Genomic DNA, 18,647 nt, shown 5'->3' with positions numbered 1-18,647 from the left:
TTTTATAGACAGAAAAAGGCTAAAGAAAGCAGAAACAAAGAACTAAAAGAGGATTGATTGGTCATTTCAAACTTACTTTCCTTGTAAAATGGGGACAGAAGGTCAGAAAAGAAGAAAAATAACATCAGGTTATTTCAGGCTATCTATCCTGTGTAAGGATTAAAGCAGAGGGAACCTCATTATCATACCTATTGAAGTTTTTTTTGGTTGTTTTTGGGGTTTTTTTTTTTTTTTTTTTGGCAGTTGGCTATTACAAGGATCCAAACCCTTGACCTTGGTGTTACAAGGTGGCACTCTAACCATCTGAGCTAACCAGTCAGCCCATATTGAAGATTTAAACTGGCCTGTTCAGGAAATTGTTTTTCTCCTGACTTCTCGGAAGGTCAGACACAGCCTAAGTGACATGGAACTTAGCCGGGGTGACTCCATTTTAATTTTTAGTCTGGTCTTTTGGGACCTACTGTAGGAACTTAGTCCAAAACAATGGCCTCCTGTAATTTTATTTAACAATGAGTACTGTTGACCTAAAAAGAAACTGAGACCAAATACATAGAGCAAGGATTTATTGAACCTATGTGACAATTACAACCAGGGATACACATAGATCAGGTAGCCCTGGAAAATATTTTCCAAAGAGGGCCAGCAGAGCTAACATTTTACAATCACAAGAAGAGGGAAGGGCCAAAGGAGAGAGAGAGAGAAAGACAGCCCCACCTAATTACTTCATCAGGCTTTTTATTGGTGGTACATAACATATAAATTTGGGATTGTTACTAGATTACATCCTACACGCAGATATTTAGGGTAAGGGTAATAAAAAGTATTCTAGGGTATTTTATGGGTTTCTGGCGCCAGTATGTCTTCTTCTAAGTAAAATGTTCTTATGATGTTTTCCAGGACAGGTGGACATGATTATTGACTTATCCTAGATCTTCCAAGGCACTATAATACAGCTGACCTGATCAGAGCAGATTTTTTTGGTTTTCAGTACAGAATTTCAGTATGGGATGATGAGAAAGTTCTGGAAATGAATCGTGGTGTTGTTTGCACAATAATGTGAATACATTTAATGCCATTGAACTGTACGTTTAAAAACAGTTAAAATGGTTAAAAAAAACATATAGTGAAGTTTATGTGTAGGTGTACATATGTGTATATTTATAAGAATCAAGTGTATAACCTGTGTCACCACCACTCAGGTCCAGAATGCCTTCCCTATAGCCCAAGCTATGCTCTTTGTACTCGTAGTCACCTTGGTAAAGAGTGTCGGTGGGGAGCAGGAGAATCTCTCTCTTGACTTCCATCACCATCAGGACTTTTTTTTTTTTTTAAGATGACCGGTAAGGGGATCTTAACCCTTGACTTGGTGTTGTCAGCACCACGCTCACCCAGTGAGCAAACCGGCCATCCCTATATAGGATCCGAACCCGTGGCCTTGGTGTTATCAGCACCACACTCTCCCGAGTGAGCCATGGGCTGGCCCCATCAGGATATTTTAACATTCGATTTCTACCTCTAGATGCTTTCCAAGTGCTGGGTCTGAGTGAGCTGACTTTTTTTTTTTTTTAAAACACCGTTACCAGAAGAAAGAAAACTTTTGGACACCTAACCTCATTGACACTGATGTTCTATTTCCTGCCTCTGCTCGCACATTCGTGGTGGATCTTGACCTACATTGGATTTCCAAGTTGCAGCCGCCTCAAGGTGGCTCTTAAGGAGAAGCCTGAGGCAGCATTTCCCAGCATCATGTGTTCCTGCTCTACCTGCCAGCATCGGGTTATCTGGGTTATCTTCCCCCGAGAGAGAGGTTCTTGAAAACCGATGCATAAATGGGAATTGGAATAAGACAAATCATATTTTAAGGGTTATCTAAAGTAATCATAGAAACAATGTTCTTGGACAGTGAATAAATTATCTTTTATTTCAATGCTTCTAAAACTTTTTGAACCCCAACCCACAGTAGGAAATACATCACCCCCAGGACAATATGCATATATTACAACTGACCCAAACATTTCATAAAACACTTATCCTTACTACATGAGATACATTCTGAAATTTTTGTCTAATCTCTTCATATAAAAATGCTGGTTGCAACCCCCTAAAATTGATTTCATGACTCATTGATAGGTCTCAGCCCACAGTTTGGAAACACTACACCAATTTAAATATTTTATCAATCGGGATGATGTTTCTGTTTTGCTCACTGTGCCTGTAATGCTGCTTAACTGCCTACACATTTCATCCTACACTGTGCAGAAGATCTAGTCCCTTCCATAGGCGTTGAGAGGCAGTTACTGTCAGACTCTGGGTGGGAAAGAGCCAGGAAAACCCACCTCCACTTTATACTTCCACTGCCAGCATCGGGGGCTGATAAACTTCTAGGTGTTCTCATACCTAGAAATTAACCTTCGTTGTCTTCTAGAATTTTTGAAGGGAGACAGAAATTTTTTTCAGCTTTCTTCCCATACACCTTCAAAGTTCTTTTAGTTTTTTTTATCTTTCCTTTGGATCACCTCCTTCCTCTCTGTGGCTTCTCCAAAGGAGTTATTCAAATCTGCAAAACCATTAAATGACTGCAGACCCAGATCTTTATCCTCCTTTAAGGCGCCCCCTCCACTAACTACCCCCCAACCCAGCCAAAAGAGACCCCTGGGAGATGTCAGGGCAAAGGATGCGTACACGAAGGCGAATCGCAGGGTGCTGGGTGTTGGCTGAGTTCCGCGGCTGAGTCTTTTTCCCCGCTGGGGAAGGCGGCGGTGCGCGGTGCCCTGCAGGGCCAGCCCCTCCCCTGCGGCGCTGTCCCCGGAGGCTGCTCCGGGCCCGGGGGAGGTGGGAGGGACCGCGCTGTCCTTTCACTTTCTCGGGTCCCCAAACCTGACACCTGGGGCCAGAACTACAATTCCCACCACGCAGCGAGGCAGGAGGAAGAAGGGGCCCTGAGGGCTGAAAGGGACAACCTGGAGAAAAAGGAAACAATACCTGCTTGCAGCAGAGGCGAGAGAGCAAGACAGGTGAGCAACAGGTGAGCCGGGCAGGTGAAGGCTGCGGGCTGGGGGCGCGTGGCCGGGGCCCAGGCTGCGCGTCGGGGCGCGTAGGCGAAGTCATCAGAGGCTTTTATGGAAACCCTGAGGACTTACGGGGTGGGGTTGGGGAGGCGGCGAGTGGGGACGGAAGACATGACAATAGGGTTTCAGCTCAAGTTACAGCAATAAGACGCCGGAAGTGGAATGGCTTTCTTTAGTTGAAAAGTCAGACGGGGTAAAAAAGTGGTTTGATTGTGTGTCTTGTCTGCTGGGTCATTTAGCCATGTGTGATTTCAGAGGTGTCCAAGAGAGGAACGGGGTCCTTCATCCCTTTAAAGCCCTGGGTTCTTATATACAGATTGGATATTTGTGTGCATTTTAATTGGTGTGATGATAATAGCCTTGTCCTTTTCTACGACTTTAGAGAAAAACCAAAAAATAAAAAAGGGAAAGGAAGAAAGGAGTCACAAGGCAGGAGCAATTTGCAACACATCAAATTTAATCATCAAGTTAGATAAGGTTTCATTTGCTTTTATGAGATATTTGATGAGGAGACCTAACACGAATATCGAAAGAAGAACCGTTGAAGGATCTAGGCATACTTGCTTTGAGGGCATATGCTTGTTGCTTCACATATGTGATGAGCTGTCACGTGGAATAGGAATTTGACTTGTCTGGAGAGCAAGGGAAGCAATGGGATGACAGATGGAAACCCCAGGGAGGTAGGTTTCCCCCCCACAGAAGTTAGAGCTGCCCGGTGCAAATGGCTTTTCCCAGGAGGTAGTGAGCTTCTTGTGATCAAAGATTTAAGCACAGGTGGATATTTAAGCAGAGATACTGACGGTGGGAATAAGGTTTCAGGTGGGTGATTGTGTGGATTGGTGTTTCCCAAACCTGGCTGGACATCAGAATCACCCGGGGAGTGTGTGTAGATAGCTTTTGGGGTTTTTCCTAATTTTATTTATTTTTTATTTTTTAAAAGATGACCAATAAGGGGATCTTAACCCTTGACTTGGTATGGTCAGCATCACGCTCTCCCAAATGAGCTAACCAGCCATCCCTATATAGGGATCCGAACCTGTGTCCTTGGTGTTATCAGCACCACACTCTCCCAAGTGAGCCACAGGCCGGCCCTGTTTTTCTAATTTTAAAATATATGTAGTGAATCTGACACGGGTTCCAGGAATTTTTTTTTTTAATTATCTCCCCAGATAATTCTGATAATTGGTTAGTTTGGGAAACACTGTCATTAAAAACCTTTCCAGCCTATAGTAAAATATGCTGTAACATTCTAATCACAGTTTTAATTTTGAATATTCTCAAATCCTAATTTCCTGGTCAAGAAAAATTAGGTGCCACGCAGAATAAAAGGCCATGTCACTCTTCCCTGAACTGACTTCCTGGTCAAGTCTTGCTAGTCCTTACTGCTGGTTGTCTAGGTGGTCGGTCTTCTAGTATTTAGTCGGGAGTCTTCCTTCCCAGGTAAAATCGACATAGGCACATTCTCTGCTGATTAATGGCAGGTGAATCACCGCTGTGGGTGTTTCCTCTGCCATCCTCCTGCTGTCTGGGCACTCTGAGCCACCTCGTCTCCAGGACTAGGATTTCATCAGTGCTGTAATCTGACAGTGTTGACTGTCTGCTGGGCCCACCACAGAATGGCAGTGCAACCTCTTCATTCCAAGGGCACCCCTAAAGTAACGTCAACACACAGGGCAGGTATTGGTTCATGGGGGCAACTCTGTGCACCTGACCAATCATTAGAGTCTTTCTCCCCCGAAGGTGTTAGCGCTGTGAAAGCAATGACATCCCTCTATCTCGTCATCTTTTGTGGCTCCATGGGCTCACGAAAAAGCAGCTAAATGCCCCCTTTTCCTCCTAGGTCTGTTCTAGGTGGCAATAGCCATGCAGTTCTCCAGGTCAGCCAGGGCAGCAGATGAAAACTGTGACTATTTGTTCAAGATTATCCTCATTGGGGATTCCAATGTGGGGAAGACGTGTGTGGTGCAGCATTTCAAATATGGAGTCTACACCGAGACACAGCAGAACACGATTGGGGTGGACTTCACCGTGCGCTCCCTTGAGATTGATGGCAAGAAAGTGAAGGTCAGAGGGCACCAGGGTTGGCTCCACCTCTTTTAGCCAGATTTCCCTACACAGAAACACATGTCTGAGCAATAAAAAATTTAAGCATAAAACATGAATTCATAAAAGTACCAGAAGACAACATAGGAGTATTTATTTTTATCATAGTGGAATGGGGAAACCAGCCTTCTGAGTAAGACGTGAACCCAGAAGCAATAAAGGAAAATATTACTAAATCTAACTATAAAGGTCAAATTTATACATTTCTATATGACTATATAAAGGTCAAACTTTCTATGTGCTCAAAAAAGTGCTATAAAAAAGTCAAAAAATAAATGAAAAACTGGACCATGCCAGCCACCAAAAAAAAAACAAACTGGAAGGAAATATTTGCAAATATGAGACTGACAAATGGATAATTTCTTTAATGTGAAAAGAGCTCTGATAAATACCTAAGAAAAAGACCAACAAACAAATACAAAAAGTAGGTAATTCACAGATTGGACTAAACTGCTGTTTCACAGATTTTATAAGAACTAGCTCATAAACTTATGTAAAGATGTAAAGATGCCTGTCCCTACTCTTAATTAAAGAAGTGCAAGTTAAAACAGAGATACTATATCTTTTACCCATTTGATTAGGAAAGATCCAAAAGTGCTGGAGAAAATGTAATAAATGGATCCTGTTTGGGATCTTGATGAAATAAAACCTGTAAAATGACATTTTGCAGGCAATCAGGAAAATTTTAATATGATTTGGTTATCAGACAATACCAAGGAGTAATTGAAACATTTATTAGCAGTTATAATGGCATTGTAATAATGGAAGAAAATGTCCTGGTTTTTTTTGGGGGGGGGGAGGTTTGGCAGCTGGTTGGTATGGGGATTTGAACCCTTGACTTTGGTGTTACAGGGCTGTGTTCTAAACAACTGAGCTAACCAGCCAGTCAAAATGTCTATTTTTATAGGGATGTATATTGATATAAGTATAGATGAAATGACATGAAGTCTAGGATTTGCTATAAAATATCTCAAAGAAATCAACAGAATGGGCTAGGTAAACCAAATGTGGCAAAATCTTTATTGAATCTGGATGTATGAGGATTCACTTTTCTGTTCTCTCTAGTTTTGTCAATGTTGGAAAACTTTCTTTAAAAAATAAATTTTATATAAATAGTGTAAGAATGTGAAAAAACTGGTACCCTCAGAACATTGTACAAATTGGTGCTATTGTTCAGAATGGTAATTTGGAAAATATTATGAGGGCACTCCTAAACATGAACAGTTTGAGTGGTCCTTTAAAATCAAAAACAGGGGCCGAGCCGGTGGCGCACTCGGGAGAGTGCGGCGCTGGGAGCGCGGTGACGCTCCCGCCGCAGGTTCGGATCCTATATAGGAATGGCTGAGTGCCAGTCACAAAAAAAGACAAAAAAATAAAAATAAAAATAAAAATAAAAAATAAAATCAAAAACAGTTCAGCCAATGCTGTTACCTTTGCCAGTGTTCAAATACATCATACATCAATGGACAGCCTCAAAAGATGAACCCCAAAATCTGGACAAAGGGATAATTGAGGTGAAAAGCCAAAAGTACACAAGACCCCAGGACAAAATAGGTCCACTTCTTGTATGCAAGTGTCCCTTCGGTGGTGGTTCCCAAACCTGGAAACACATCCAGATCACCCAGGGAGCAACTGAAAGAAGAGATTCCTGGGCCTCTCCCCAGACCTACTGAATCTGAGATTCTAAAAGTGAGATCAGGAGACTACTTTTAAGCCGATGTAGGTGAACACGTTCCCATCAGGCATGGTTACTCCTGAGGTGGACTCTGTCTCCCATCCTTCTCCAGATGCAGGTGTGGGACACGGCCGGCCAGGAGCGCTTCCGCACCATCACCCAAAGCTACTACCGCAGTGCACATGCGGCCATCATCGCCTATGACCTCACCCGGCGGTCCACGTTCGAGTCCGTCCCCCACTGGATCCATGAGATAGAAAAGTATGGAGCGGCCAACTTGGTCATTATGTTGATCGGTATGGTGTTTTCAAAACATTTGACTTTTCTTTACCAGTCCCCTCGCTGATGCTCAGCTTTCCGCAGTGTTTTCCAAGGTGGTACAATGTGAAATCTTAAAAGTGCAAGGGGAGAATGGGACCTCAGAGTGCTTGACCAGAAATTTCCATCAGATTCACTTGAGAATGAGAGAAGGGTGCCATGGCCTTGTTAAAAATATAGGTTTCAAAGGCCACCCTTTAGAGATTCTCATTCTAGAGGTCTGGGGGGGGGGGGGTGCAGACAGCTGCAGAGAAGGAGTACCCAGCTGATTCTACACACTCAGGCTGTGTAGACCATGCAGGAAGGGCTGCTGGAGTCTGAGGTTAAGAGTCAGGTGGCTCGAGATCCCCAGGAGCCATTCAGATGAATGTGACTGACTTCCTCTTTAAGTGACTACTTACACCCTTTAAGATCCTCAGTGAATCTTGACAAAACAACATCAATATTAACAGAAACTTCAACCACACAAAATAAACTAACAGTTTGAAATGTGAGCACTCTTATTGTTCATTCAGAAAAGCATGTTTCTGTCACTTCTCTATAGTTTTCGCTTTGCGAGCAGGGCTGGCTTTTCCTCCCTAAGTATGCTACTGTGTACTGAGTGGCTACTGTGTACTGAGTGGCTGCTTAATTTTGGCAAGTTGTTTTTTTTTTTTTTTTTGTCTTTTTGTGACGGGTTGTACCGCGCTCAGCACTGGCCGTCCTTATGTAGGATCCGAACCCGCGGCGGGAGCGCTGGTGGGCTCCCAGCGCTGCACTCTCCCGAGTGCGCCACCGGGTCGGCCCGGCAAGTTGTTTTTTTTTAGGCTCTTGAGGTCCAACAGTATGAGCATCACTTTGGAGTTTGTTAAATTTGCGAGATCTGAGGCCCCATCCCAGACCTGCTGAATCAGAATCTTCTTGTTAACAGGATCCTAGAGCGATTCATATGCAAATCAAAGTTTGCAAAGCACCGATCTAGACAGCTAGCTATGGGACTGAGAAAAAGCTAAACATACCAAGTCCAATGGGTAATTAAGGCATTGCCAAACATGTCCTAGTTCTTGGTAAGTTCCCCTCTGAGCCTCGGTTTTCTCATGTGTAAAAAAGTTTAATGAGATAGCATAATATAAAGTGCTTAGAAGTGCCTGGAACATAGGAAGTACTCAATAAAAGATAAGATTTGTTTCTAGAAGGTTCATTAGTTTGAAGGAACTAATTCATCTATGTTCTTCAAATAAAAGAGGCTTTATGGTAGAAGTGCAAGTCCACGGGACCTCAGAAAAGCCAAGCAATCAAGCCCCAGCCAGGGCAGGAACCATAGTAGAGGCAGGTCACTGAAAAGCAAGAGCTTGAGGACCCTCATCTCAGGGCTGGGCTGAGGTCCAGGCTCTGGGCCCGCTCTCCTGGCACGGTTACTCCTCCTTCTTGCCCTCTCCTGTGCATCTTTGCTCTCTAACTCAGAGCTGTGTCTTATGTGCAGGGCAACTTGGGCCTGCCTGCCACACTCTCTCACGTGAACAGTCCCTCGTGGATTTCCTCCAAGCATCATCCACGCCTGCTCCTGCTCAGCACCCCTCATTCTCTCAGTGTTGGCCAGCTTACATTCCTCAGGAAGGGAATCCAATTGCCCTGTTCCATCTTTTCATGGTAAAGCATGGCCCAGGCTCATTGCTCACTCTCTAAATTTCTGCTTCCTTCTCTATAAAGCTAGTATTATAGTACCTGCTGCAAAGGTTTTGTTGAGTTGAAAGGGTTAACATATATAAGGCACTTAGCATGGTGCTAAGAAGTCAATAAAGGAAGCTGTTATTTCCTAGTAGGGCACAGATGAGAGAACTCTGCCTGGTAGACAAAGGGGCTCTGAGGCCTGAAGAGCTGAGTAGACAGGCAGGGACATCGTGGGACCTCCAGGGGTGGCAGGAAACCCCAGCAACGGTAGCTCCCAGAGAAAGTGGATAGGTGTGAAGAACGCGCATCTCATTGAGGGAATGAAGCAGGTCTCACCCGCTTCAGGTTTCCCCAGAAGGTGGACTGGATCCATCTTTCCGTTAAATTCATGTGCGTCCCCAGGAAACACTGGAGGCCGTTCCTTCTCGGGGCCTCTGAGCCTGGGGTGGGAAGCTGCCCTGCCCCAGGGGGCCTCCCTCTGCACCATCTTTGGGAGGCAACACCCTCGCTCCAGCACCCACAGCCTCTCCTGCTGGCTTCCCCTTCACTGTCAGGGGCCTCCCGCCTGAATCCAGAAAAGCCCAATGTGTTGTTCCCCCAAGGAAGTGTCTCTGCTCCTTTCACTATATCTTCCCCATTCTGTCTCTACATTTCTTCGTACAAGTGTCTCTTTCTCTCTCAAAATTTCACCCCTGGCCCCTTGCAGCCACTTCATCACACGATTGTCTCCAGTGGTCAAAGAGACTCCTCCAGGCACTCACAGCTCCTCGGTAATGTCCCTGTTTAAAATCCTCATGGTCCCCCACTGCTCTCAAGAGAACACACAAACTCCCGGCACAGTTGACTGGGCACTTGATGACTGAGCTCTGCTTTCTCCCTGGGGGTGGCTGGCTTCATTTCTGACCTCTTAATTCTTTTACACCCTCTATCAGAGGAATGGGTTTAGGAGCCCACTTCTTTTTGTAGGTTATACTGGATGTTCTGTCTCATAACCTTTTGCAGCATCTGATATCATCCCCTTAGGATCTCAGCCAAACCTTCCACTTAAATTTCTGTTATATTTACAGGTTCACAAGCTAAGCCTGCTGAGGCCAAATATTTTGGAGTTGAGAATTGGTCGGATTTTAGAAAGTTGCCTTCTGTGTTATGTAACACGCTCAGCGGGGTCTGGGCCGATACCCCATGACCAAATACATACATATTTATGCAGTCAGACATATTAATAGTCATTCAAAGCAGGTTGAATAAAAACTTCAAATGGCCAGTTTAGTTCAGATTTTACTGTCAAATGAATTACCAAAAAGTTAGGGGTTTCAGTTTTGGGGATGTGGGAATTGCTGAGAAGGGATGTACACCTGAACTATTAACAACTTGTACCATTCACCTGGTTCTTAGCACAGATTGTTTGGTGGCCTGTCTGGGATAGCTTTTAATCTTCTGCATGTCTCTCTGGCCTCCCTAATAAGATGAAGAAGCCCTTCCGTGGGCAGGGGCTATATGTCCCCACTCCCACGATCTCCTTTCCTCCACAAAGGGCTCTCAGACCTTTCTCCTAGAAGCAAAGCTAGGGCCTCACCTTAAACCTCAGTAGTTACACATATGCAAATAGTTCTCTTGAAGGTTCTTCCCTATGTGAGTTTCCTACGGCTGCTGTAACAAGTTACCACAGGCCGGGGGGGTTAAAACAACAGAAATTTGTCCTCTCACGGTTCTGGAGTCCACAGGTCAGAAATCAGTATCACTGGGCTGAAATCAAGGCGTCAGCAGGGTCATGCTCCCTCTGGAGGCTCTGGGGGAGAATCTGTCCCTTGCCACTTGTGGCTTCTGGGGGGCTGTCAGCATCTGCTGGCTACAGCCACATCACTCTGGTGTCTGCCCCGGTCTCCTGGTCACCTTCTCCTCCATGCGTGGGGTCAAAACTCCCTCTTAGAAAGACACATGTGATTGCATTTAGGCCCCACCCAGCTAATCCAGAAAAATCTCTCCGTCTCAAGATCCTTAACTTAATCACATCTGCAAAGACCCTTTTAGCCTTTACAGTTTTCAGGGATTAGAATCTGACATCTTTGGGGGCCACTTTTCAGGCAACCGCATACCAGAATGTGGTATCATCCCCTGAAAACATTCTTGGACTTAACCTCCTTTAGGGATAATTATGAACTAAGTCCAGCTTTGTCACTGAGCAGGGTGGTGACTGTGACTGTGGGAAATGTTTTTTTTTTTTTTATGGTTTTCATTAGGACAAAGTAACACTATAAAGGAAAGTACACACTGACTTATCACAAAAGGAGCACCTGGGCAAACAGTACCAGGTCAAGAAAGAGAGTGTCATCAGTCCCCCACCCCCCGCCCACCCACTTCGGGCCCTCTCAGTTACCCCCTCTTTCTCCCAAAGGTAAGCACCACAGGACTTTTAAGGCAGCCACTCCTCTGCTTTTCTTTATCATTTTACTGCCTAAGCCCACATCCCTAAGCACTGTGGTTTTGTTTTGCTATTGTTTTTGAACTTTATATAAATGGAATCATACAGAATGTCTTTTTTGTCTGTTTCTTTCCCTCAATATTAAGTTCATGAGTTTCATCTGTATTATTGCATGTAACTGTAATTTATTCTTTTGCATAATTCGTGTGACATTATGATATACTCGTATATATATTGGTTTTTGTCCACAGTTCCTGGCTCCCCAAGCCTGGACTCTGATCTTCCCCCACCTTTCTGTCTTGGAGCTGACCATATAGAAACTCTCCGGCCTACTTGTCTGGTTGTAGATCGTAAGACCCCCATCTTAGGAGGGCCCTGCCCCATGCTCAGGAGGAAGGAATGCTGCACAGAGAGGCCGAGAGGAATCTGAATAAACAGGCCTTGCTGGGTTTCCCACTCAGTCTATTAGTGTTAGATTACACCCTTTTTGTGCACTTACATTTCTACACAGTTGTCCATGCTTCAATCATGCCTCCATAGTGAAGTTTTCATTAAAACCCAAAAGGAAGGCTGGCCGGTTAGCTCAGCTGGTGAGAGTCTGTTGTTGATAACAGCAAGGTCGCAGGTTCAGATCCCCATACCAGCCAGCTGCAAAAAAAAAAAAAAAAAAAGGGACAGGGTTTGGAGAACTTCCCAATAGCTGCACATGAGGAGGTTCCTGGAGAGTAATGGTCCTGGGAAGGCTCCGTGCCCCTTCACTCACTCCTCATCCGATGCCTCTCTTCACCTGTATTCTTTATAATAAAGCAGTAAACACAAGTGTTCCCTGAGTTCTGTGAGCCACTGTAGCAAATTAATTGAACCTGAGGAGGGGGTTGTGGGAAGCAGGTCAGTCAGAAGCACAGGTGAAACAACCGGGGGCTTGCAATTGGCATGTGGAGTGGGGGCAGACTTGTGAGACTGAGCCCTCACCTGTGGGATCTGACTCTGTCTCCAGGTAGATAGTGTTAGAATTGAACAGAATTGAACCAGCTGGTGTCTACTGCAGAACTTCTTGGTGTGTGGGGAGAAACCCACCCACATGTGGTTAGAGAAGTCTTCTGTGTTGATTGTTGCTTAGTAAGAGAAAAACACTTTAGGGCCGGCCCGTGGCTCAGTTGGGAGAGTGTGGTGTTGACAACACCAAATCAAGGGTTAAGGGTTAAGATCCCCTTACTGGTCATCTTTTTTTTTTTTTTTTTTTTTAAAGAGAGAGAGAAACACTTTGGTTTGTTTATTCCTATATTCTCAATTTGTATAATATTCATTTGCATGTTCTGTTGGTGATGGGCATTTGAGTTGTTTCTAGTTTGGAGCAATTAGGAAAATTGCTGCTCTGAACATTCTGGTATTTGTTTAGTGATGCCCATTGGCACGCATGTCTATTGGGTAACACCTGGGAGCAGAACTGCATGGTCATGCAGCTCTGGACGATCTCAAGCCACTTGCCAGTGGTTGTTCTGCTCTGTGTCCCCACCAGCAGTGTGTGTGAGTTCCATCTGTTCTACATCGTCACCAACACTTGATTTTTTTTTCTTTTTAATTTTATTTTGTCGATATACAATGTGGTTGATTACTGTGGCCCTTTACCGAAACCTCCCTCCCTCCTCCCTCTCCCCCTCCCTCCCTACAATGTCCTTTCTGTTCGCTTGTCCTGTCAACTTCAAGGAATTGTAATTGTTATATCTTCTTCCCCACCCCCACCCCCGGGTTTTTTTGTGTGTGTGTGTTAGTTTATTGATTTATTTTTAGCTCCCACCAATAAGTGAGAACATGTGGTATTTCCCTTTCAGTGCCTGACTTGTTTCACTTAATATAATTCTCTCAAGGTCCATCCATGTTGTTGCAAATGGCAGGATTTCATTCGTTTTTATAGCAGAGTAGTATTCCATTGTGTAGATGTACCACATTTTCCATATCCACTCATCTGATGATGGACATTTGGGCTGGTTCCAACTCTTGGCTATTGTAAAGAGTGCTGCGATGAACATTGGGGAACAGGTATACCTTCGACTTGATGATTTCCATTCCTCTGGGTATATTCCCAGCAGTGGGATAGCTGGGTCATATGGTAGATCTATCTGCAATTGTTTGAGGAACCTCCATACCATTTTCCATAGAGGCTGCACCATTTTGCAGTCCCACCAACAATATATGAGAGTTCCTTTTTCTCTGCAACCTTGCCAGCACTTATCGTTCAGAGTCTTTTGGATTTTAGCTATTCTAACTGGGATGAGATGGTATCTCAGTGTGTTTTTTTTTTTTTTTTTTTCTTTTTCGTGACCGGTACTTAGCCAGTGAGTGCACCGGCCATTCCTATATAGGATCCGAACCGCGGCGGGAGCGTTGCTGCGCTCCCAGCGCCGCACTCTCCCGAGTGCGCCACGGGCTCGGCCCTCAGTGTGGTTTTGATTTGCATTTCCCAAATGCTGAGTGATGCTGAGCATTTTTTCATATGTCTGTTGGCCATTTGTATATCTTCCTTAGAGAAATGCCTACTTAGCTCTTTTGCCCATTTTTTAATGGGTTGCTTGTTTTTTTCTTGTAAAGTTGTTTGAGTTCCTTGTATATTCTGGATATTAATCCTTTGTCAGATGTATATTTTGCAAATATTTTCTCCCACTCTGTTGGTTGTCTTTTAACTCTGTTAATTGTTTCTTTTGCTGTGCAGAAGCTCTTTAGTTTGATATAATCCCATTTGTTTGTTTTTCCTTTGGTTGCCCATGCTTTTGGGGTCATATTCATGAAGTCTGTGTCCAGCCCTACTTCCTGAAGACCAACACTTGATATTATCAGTCCTTTTAATTTCATCCATCCTGATGTGTGTCATGATAGCACTAGTGGTTTTCATTTGCATTTCCCTGTTTATCCTTGAGGTTGAGCACCTTTTCCTATGTGTGTTAGCTATTTGGATATCCTCTGTTGTGAGGTGCTTTTCAAGTCTCACATCCATTTTTCTGTTCGTTGTTTGTCTTTTTCTTGTTGATTACTAGGAGTAGCTTATGTCTTCTGGAAATAAGTCAGTGTCAGTTCAGGTCCTCCAGGAAGCAGATGTCAGGACAGGATGAGATAGACATGCAAGAGACTTATTGGGAAAATGGCTGTGAGGGATAGAGGGCAAGCAGCAGAAGGCAGGAGAGTCCTCTCTGAGATGCAGACCTGCCCCAGAAAGGAGAGAAGGGAGGAAGGAGGGTTGGGCGGGAAGGAAGAGTCTCAGGCTACGCATAGTTCTAAAACGTTCCTTTCAGGCAACAGGGTGCCCTGGTGCCAAAGTTGCCTGACAGAGGAATGGAATCTCACGTCCTGCAGGCATGGGTGGCTGTGCAGCTGGGGTGCTACGCCAGCCGGGGTGCTACGCCAGCCAGCACACTGGTGGATCTGGGGGTGGCAGCTGGGCTGGCTGTCATTTTTACCCTCTGCATTAGGTTCTCTTTAAGGAGGTCTCAACTCTTGATCAATAATAAATGTTGCAAACACCATCTGCTCTGTGGATGACATTTTTCCTTTCTTGATGGTGTATTTTTGATGAATAGACATTGTTAATTTTAATATATTTCAACCCAGCAAACTTTTTCCTTAATGATGATTATTTTCTGGGCCCTATTTAGGAAATATTTCTCTAAAGTTATCAAGATTTTATATTATCTATTCAAGCTTTATTTATAAATAATAATAACTATTATTATGACACCTTTTACATTTACATTGGCAATCTACCTGGAATTGATTTTGGTGTGTGGTGAGAGGTATGGGTCAAAAATTCATAATTTTTCATATAAGGGGTTGGCCAGTTAGCACAGTTGGTTAGAGGGTGGTGCTGATAACACCAAGGTCCAGAATTTGATCTCTGTACCAGCCAGCTGCCAAGAAAAAAAATAGATCCAATTGTCCCAGTACTATTTACTAAAAAGGCAATCTTTTCCACTGCTCTGTGATGCCATCTTTCTGTAAAGTGTACACATATTCATAATTTTGTTTCCGAGCTTTTTATTCTATTCCGTTGATCTATTTCATGCATTTTCTTGAGGAGTGGAAAAATATTACAATGGTTTGTGGCCCTCCAAAGGGCCAGATATGGTAGATCTGTGCTATTAAATTTTCATAGGACCTGTACACAAATGTTCATAGCAGCCCTAATTGTAATAGCCAAAAACTAGAATCAACCCAGTGTCCTTCAGGCACTGGATGGTTAAACAAACTGTGGTACGTCCACATCATGGAAACTACTCAGCAGCAAAAACTACTGCTGAGACACTGAAAATGAGCCGCTGATACATGTAACAACTTGGATGAATCTCAGGGAAATTAGATTAAATGAAAAAAGCCAATCTCAAAAGGCTACATATTGTATGATTGCATTCCTGCAACATTCATGAAATAGATTAGTTACCAGGGCCTGGGGGTTAGGGAGGTGAGGGGTTATGAAGGAACAGCATGACGGTGTTTTTTGTGGTGAAGGAACTGCTCTGTATCTTGACTGTGGTGGTGGTTATAGCAATCTACACATGTGATAAAATTGCGTACAATTATACACACACAGGGCTGGCTGGTTAGCTTGGTTGGTTACAGCATGGTGCTGATAACACCAAGGTCAAGGGTTCTATCCCTGTACTGGCCAGTTGCCAAAAAAAAAAAAAAATTAGATACACACACACACAAATGAGTGCATGTGACACGCTTTCATTTCATGACAATAAATGTGAATAGTCTGTGGATTGTACCAATGTTAATTTCCTGGTATTGGTATTGTGCTATAGTTATGCAAGATGCTACCACTGGGGGAAGCTGAGTAAAGGGTACACGGGACGTGTGTGTGTGTGTGTGTGTGTGTGTGTGTGTGTGTGTGTGTGAACTTTCTGTGTATCTGTAATTGTTTCAAAATAAAAAGTTTAAAATTTTTTCATGATAGAAGGAGTAACTAGGGTGAAAAATGTCTAAAAAGGCTCCTATGGGGACCCTAATAAAAAACAGGTTGAGAAACACTGGTCTAGCTTGTCTTCATTGCTGCAGTTTTGTAATAAATTTTGATGTCTGGTAGAACGAATCCTGTGGGAAAGTAATTTTTCCTTGAAATTCCTGCCTCAGAGAAATCAAAGTCAAATGACTGGATGAATGCAGGGACTGATGTGGAGAGGCGGAAGGGATAGAGACCTTCTCCTGCCATCAATCCCAGGCCATGCCTGCAAAATCCCTCGTCGAACTTTCTGGGGTAACTGGAAATGTTCTATAAAATAAGAGGGGTGGTCACAGAAGTGTGTTCATTTGTCAAAACTCATTGAACTTTATACTTAAAGTCTGTGTGTTTTATTGTGTGCAAATTACAGCTTAAAAAAAAGAAGAAACTTCATTATGCCTCCATAATCCAACAATGGATTGTTGGGTGGGGCCCCCATCTCACAGTATCCAACACTTTGTAGTTTGAGGGGGAAAGAGGAGCAAGACTTGAAGGAAGCAGAGGAAAGGCCGAGAGAGACTGTCACAGTCTGCACTTGTCAGACGTGGAAGGGAGGGATACCGGGGCTGCTAGCCCATCACAGACACACAGGCCCGCCTCGTGCGTGCACTGCTTGCTCCAAGCCCTTACACAACAGTAAATGAAGGATGTGGCTCCGTTTCCATTCATCAGTGCTTTCATTTTTGGTAAATTTGCTGTCAGTTACTATTTGTGAATGAATGCACACATGCCCGTTGCTCAACTAGAGTGTTCTTTTTAAAGCTCATTTTGAAAAAACCAGAATCGGCTCCTCAATGGAATATGTGCTTATCTTCCACTTCCAGGAAACAAATCTGACATGTGGGAAAAGCGGCATGTCCTGTTTGAGGATGCCTGCACCCTGGCTGAGAAATATGGCCTCCTGGCGGTTTTGGAGACATCTGCCAAGGAATCCAGGAACATAGATGAGGTCTTTGTGCTGATGGCCAGGGAGCTGATGGCCCGCAACAGCCTGCACCTGTATGGGGACAGTGCCCTGAGCGGCCTGTCCCTGGATTCCAGCCCCATTCTGGTGGCCCCGGGGCCAGGTGAGAAGACGTCCTGCACTTGCTGAATCTGCTCACAAGGCCAGTCGTGCCCACCAAGAGGCTGTCTCTGAAACCAAAGGTGGCTGATGATGCCTGAGTGGTATTTCAGACCCTAGTGTAGACTTGCTGCTCTTGCCTGGATACACACCGCAGACCACAGCCCTGACTCTGAGGAAGGGCCACACCACTGTTTTCCTCTATTCCTGGTGAAACCAGGACCCAGGCACGGGGGTAGGAGGACGTGGCATGCTCCTTTTTTCCTTTCTCTCCCTGTTCTGTCCCCCATGCGTCAACTACTTTCTACTGAATGTTTCTTCTAGCTTGAAGAGGAGGGTAGGGAAGGAAAGAAGGGAAGAGGAACATCAAGAGAGGGAAGAGGATATTTGGAACATTCTGGAGCAGTTTGAAACAGACCAGGCAGGGAGTATGAGACTAGAAGGCTGTTATCATTTTGTTTCCTGATAGTCAAACCTCAGGGCTTCAGTTTGGGGAGCAAAGCTTTCTGATATAAACACCAGAAATACCGTCTTGCCAAATGGTCAGGATGGGACTGGAGCTCACTTTATCCTAGTTGGGCTGATCTGATCACCCTCCTGGGATATGGGAGATGCCTGCTTTTTCTTTCTAAAACACCACATTATCTGCTATCATTTTCAAATTTAAATTAAATTGGCTTATAGTAGCTGGCCAGTTAGCTCACTTGGAAGAGCACAGAGCTGGTAACACCAAGATCAAGGATTCAGATCCCCTTACCAGCCAGCTGCAAAAAAGAAAAAAAAGAAAAGGCTTATAGATGAGTGTCAAACCAATACTGTATTGCCCTTGCACTGAGATGTGGCCAGAGGGCAGCTGGTGCCTGCTGGGGCAAAGTAGCCCCAACTTTCAGAACTGAAAACATAGGAGGAGGCTAGGAAGTCACGGTCAGCAGATGCCAGGAGCTCCTCATCTTGGGGACTGCATCAAGGGACTTCAGGGCAGGTAGCAGGACACATGGAGGGAGCGCCTCTCGGCCATGGTATCTGAGCCCACAGGGGCAGAGGACGTTCACCTGACAGAGACTTCTGGAAGGGGAACACTGCTAATGGCTGCAGCCATCATTTCCTGAGCTTCATCTAGCAGTCAGGAGGCCCGTGGGGAATGAATAATCCCCTTCTGTGCTGGCTCCAGTGGAGAAGAGATGCCCTCTGACTGCTTTCTGCTGCTCTGCTCCCCCTTGACACCCTGGGACTTCTGGCTGTCCTGTCACCTCACAGTCACTCTCAGTCCCCCCTTTTCCCTGCTCCAATCTCAGCATCCCAGGCTGGTATTTCAGGGCACCACACGCCCCCCCAAACGCGGCCCAGAGAGGAAT

The 18,647-nt window shown here is 44.6% G+C and overlaps 1 protein-coding gene across 1 annotated transcript; it reads left to right on the top strand.

The window, feature by feature from the left end:
* The first annotated feature begins 4,931 nt into the window (after window positions 1-4,931).
* Window positions 4,932-17,322, top strand: RAB19 (RAB19, member RAS oncogene family). Its single transcript, XM_063101270.1, has 3 exons — window positions 4,932-5,132; window positions 6,959-7,142; window positions 17,054-17,322. Exons 1-3 carry the CDS (start codon window positions 4,932-4,934, stop codon window positions 17,320-17,322), a joined length of 654 nt encoding a protein of 217 aa, XP_062957340.1.
* The last annotated feature ends 1,325 nt before the right edge of the window (window positions 17,323-18,647 follow it).

This window comes from Cynocephalus volans, chromosome 6 (genome assembly GCF_027409185.1).
Source record: "Cynocephalus volans isolate mCynVol1 chromosome 6, mCynVol1.pri, whole genome shotgun sequence".
NCBI lineage: Eukaryota > Metazoa > Chordata > Mammalia > Dermoptera > Cynocephalidae > Cynocephalus > Cynocephalus volans.
This window is presented reverse-complemented; position numbering and strand designations above follow the sequence as displayed.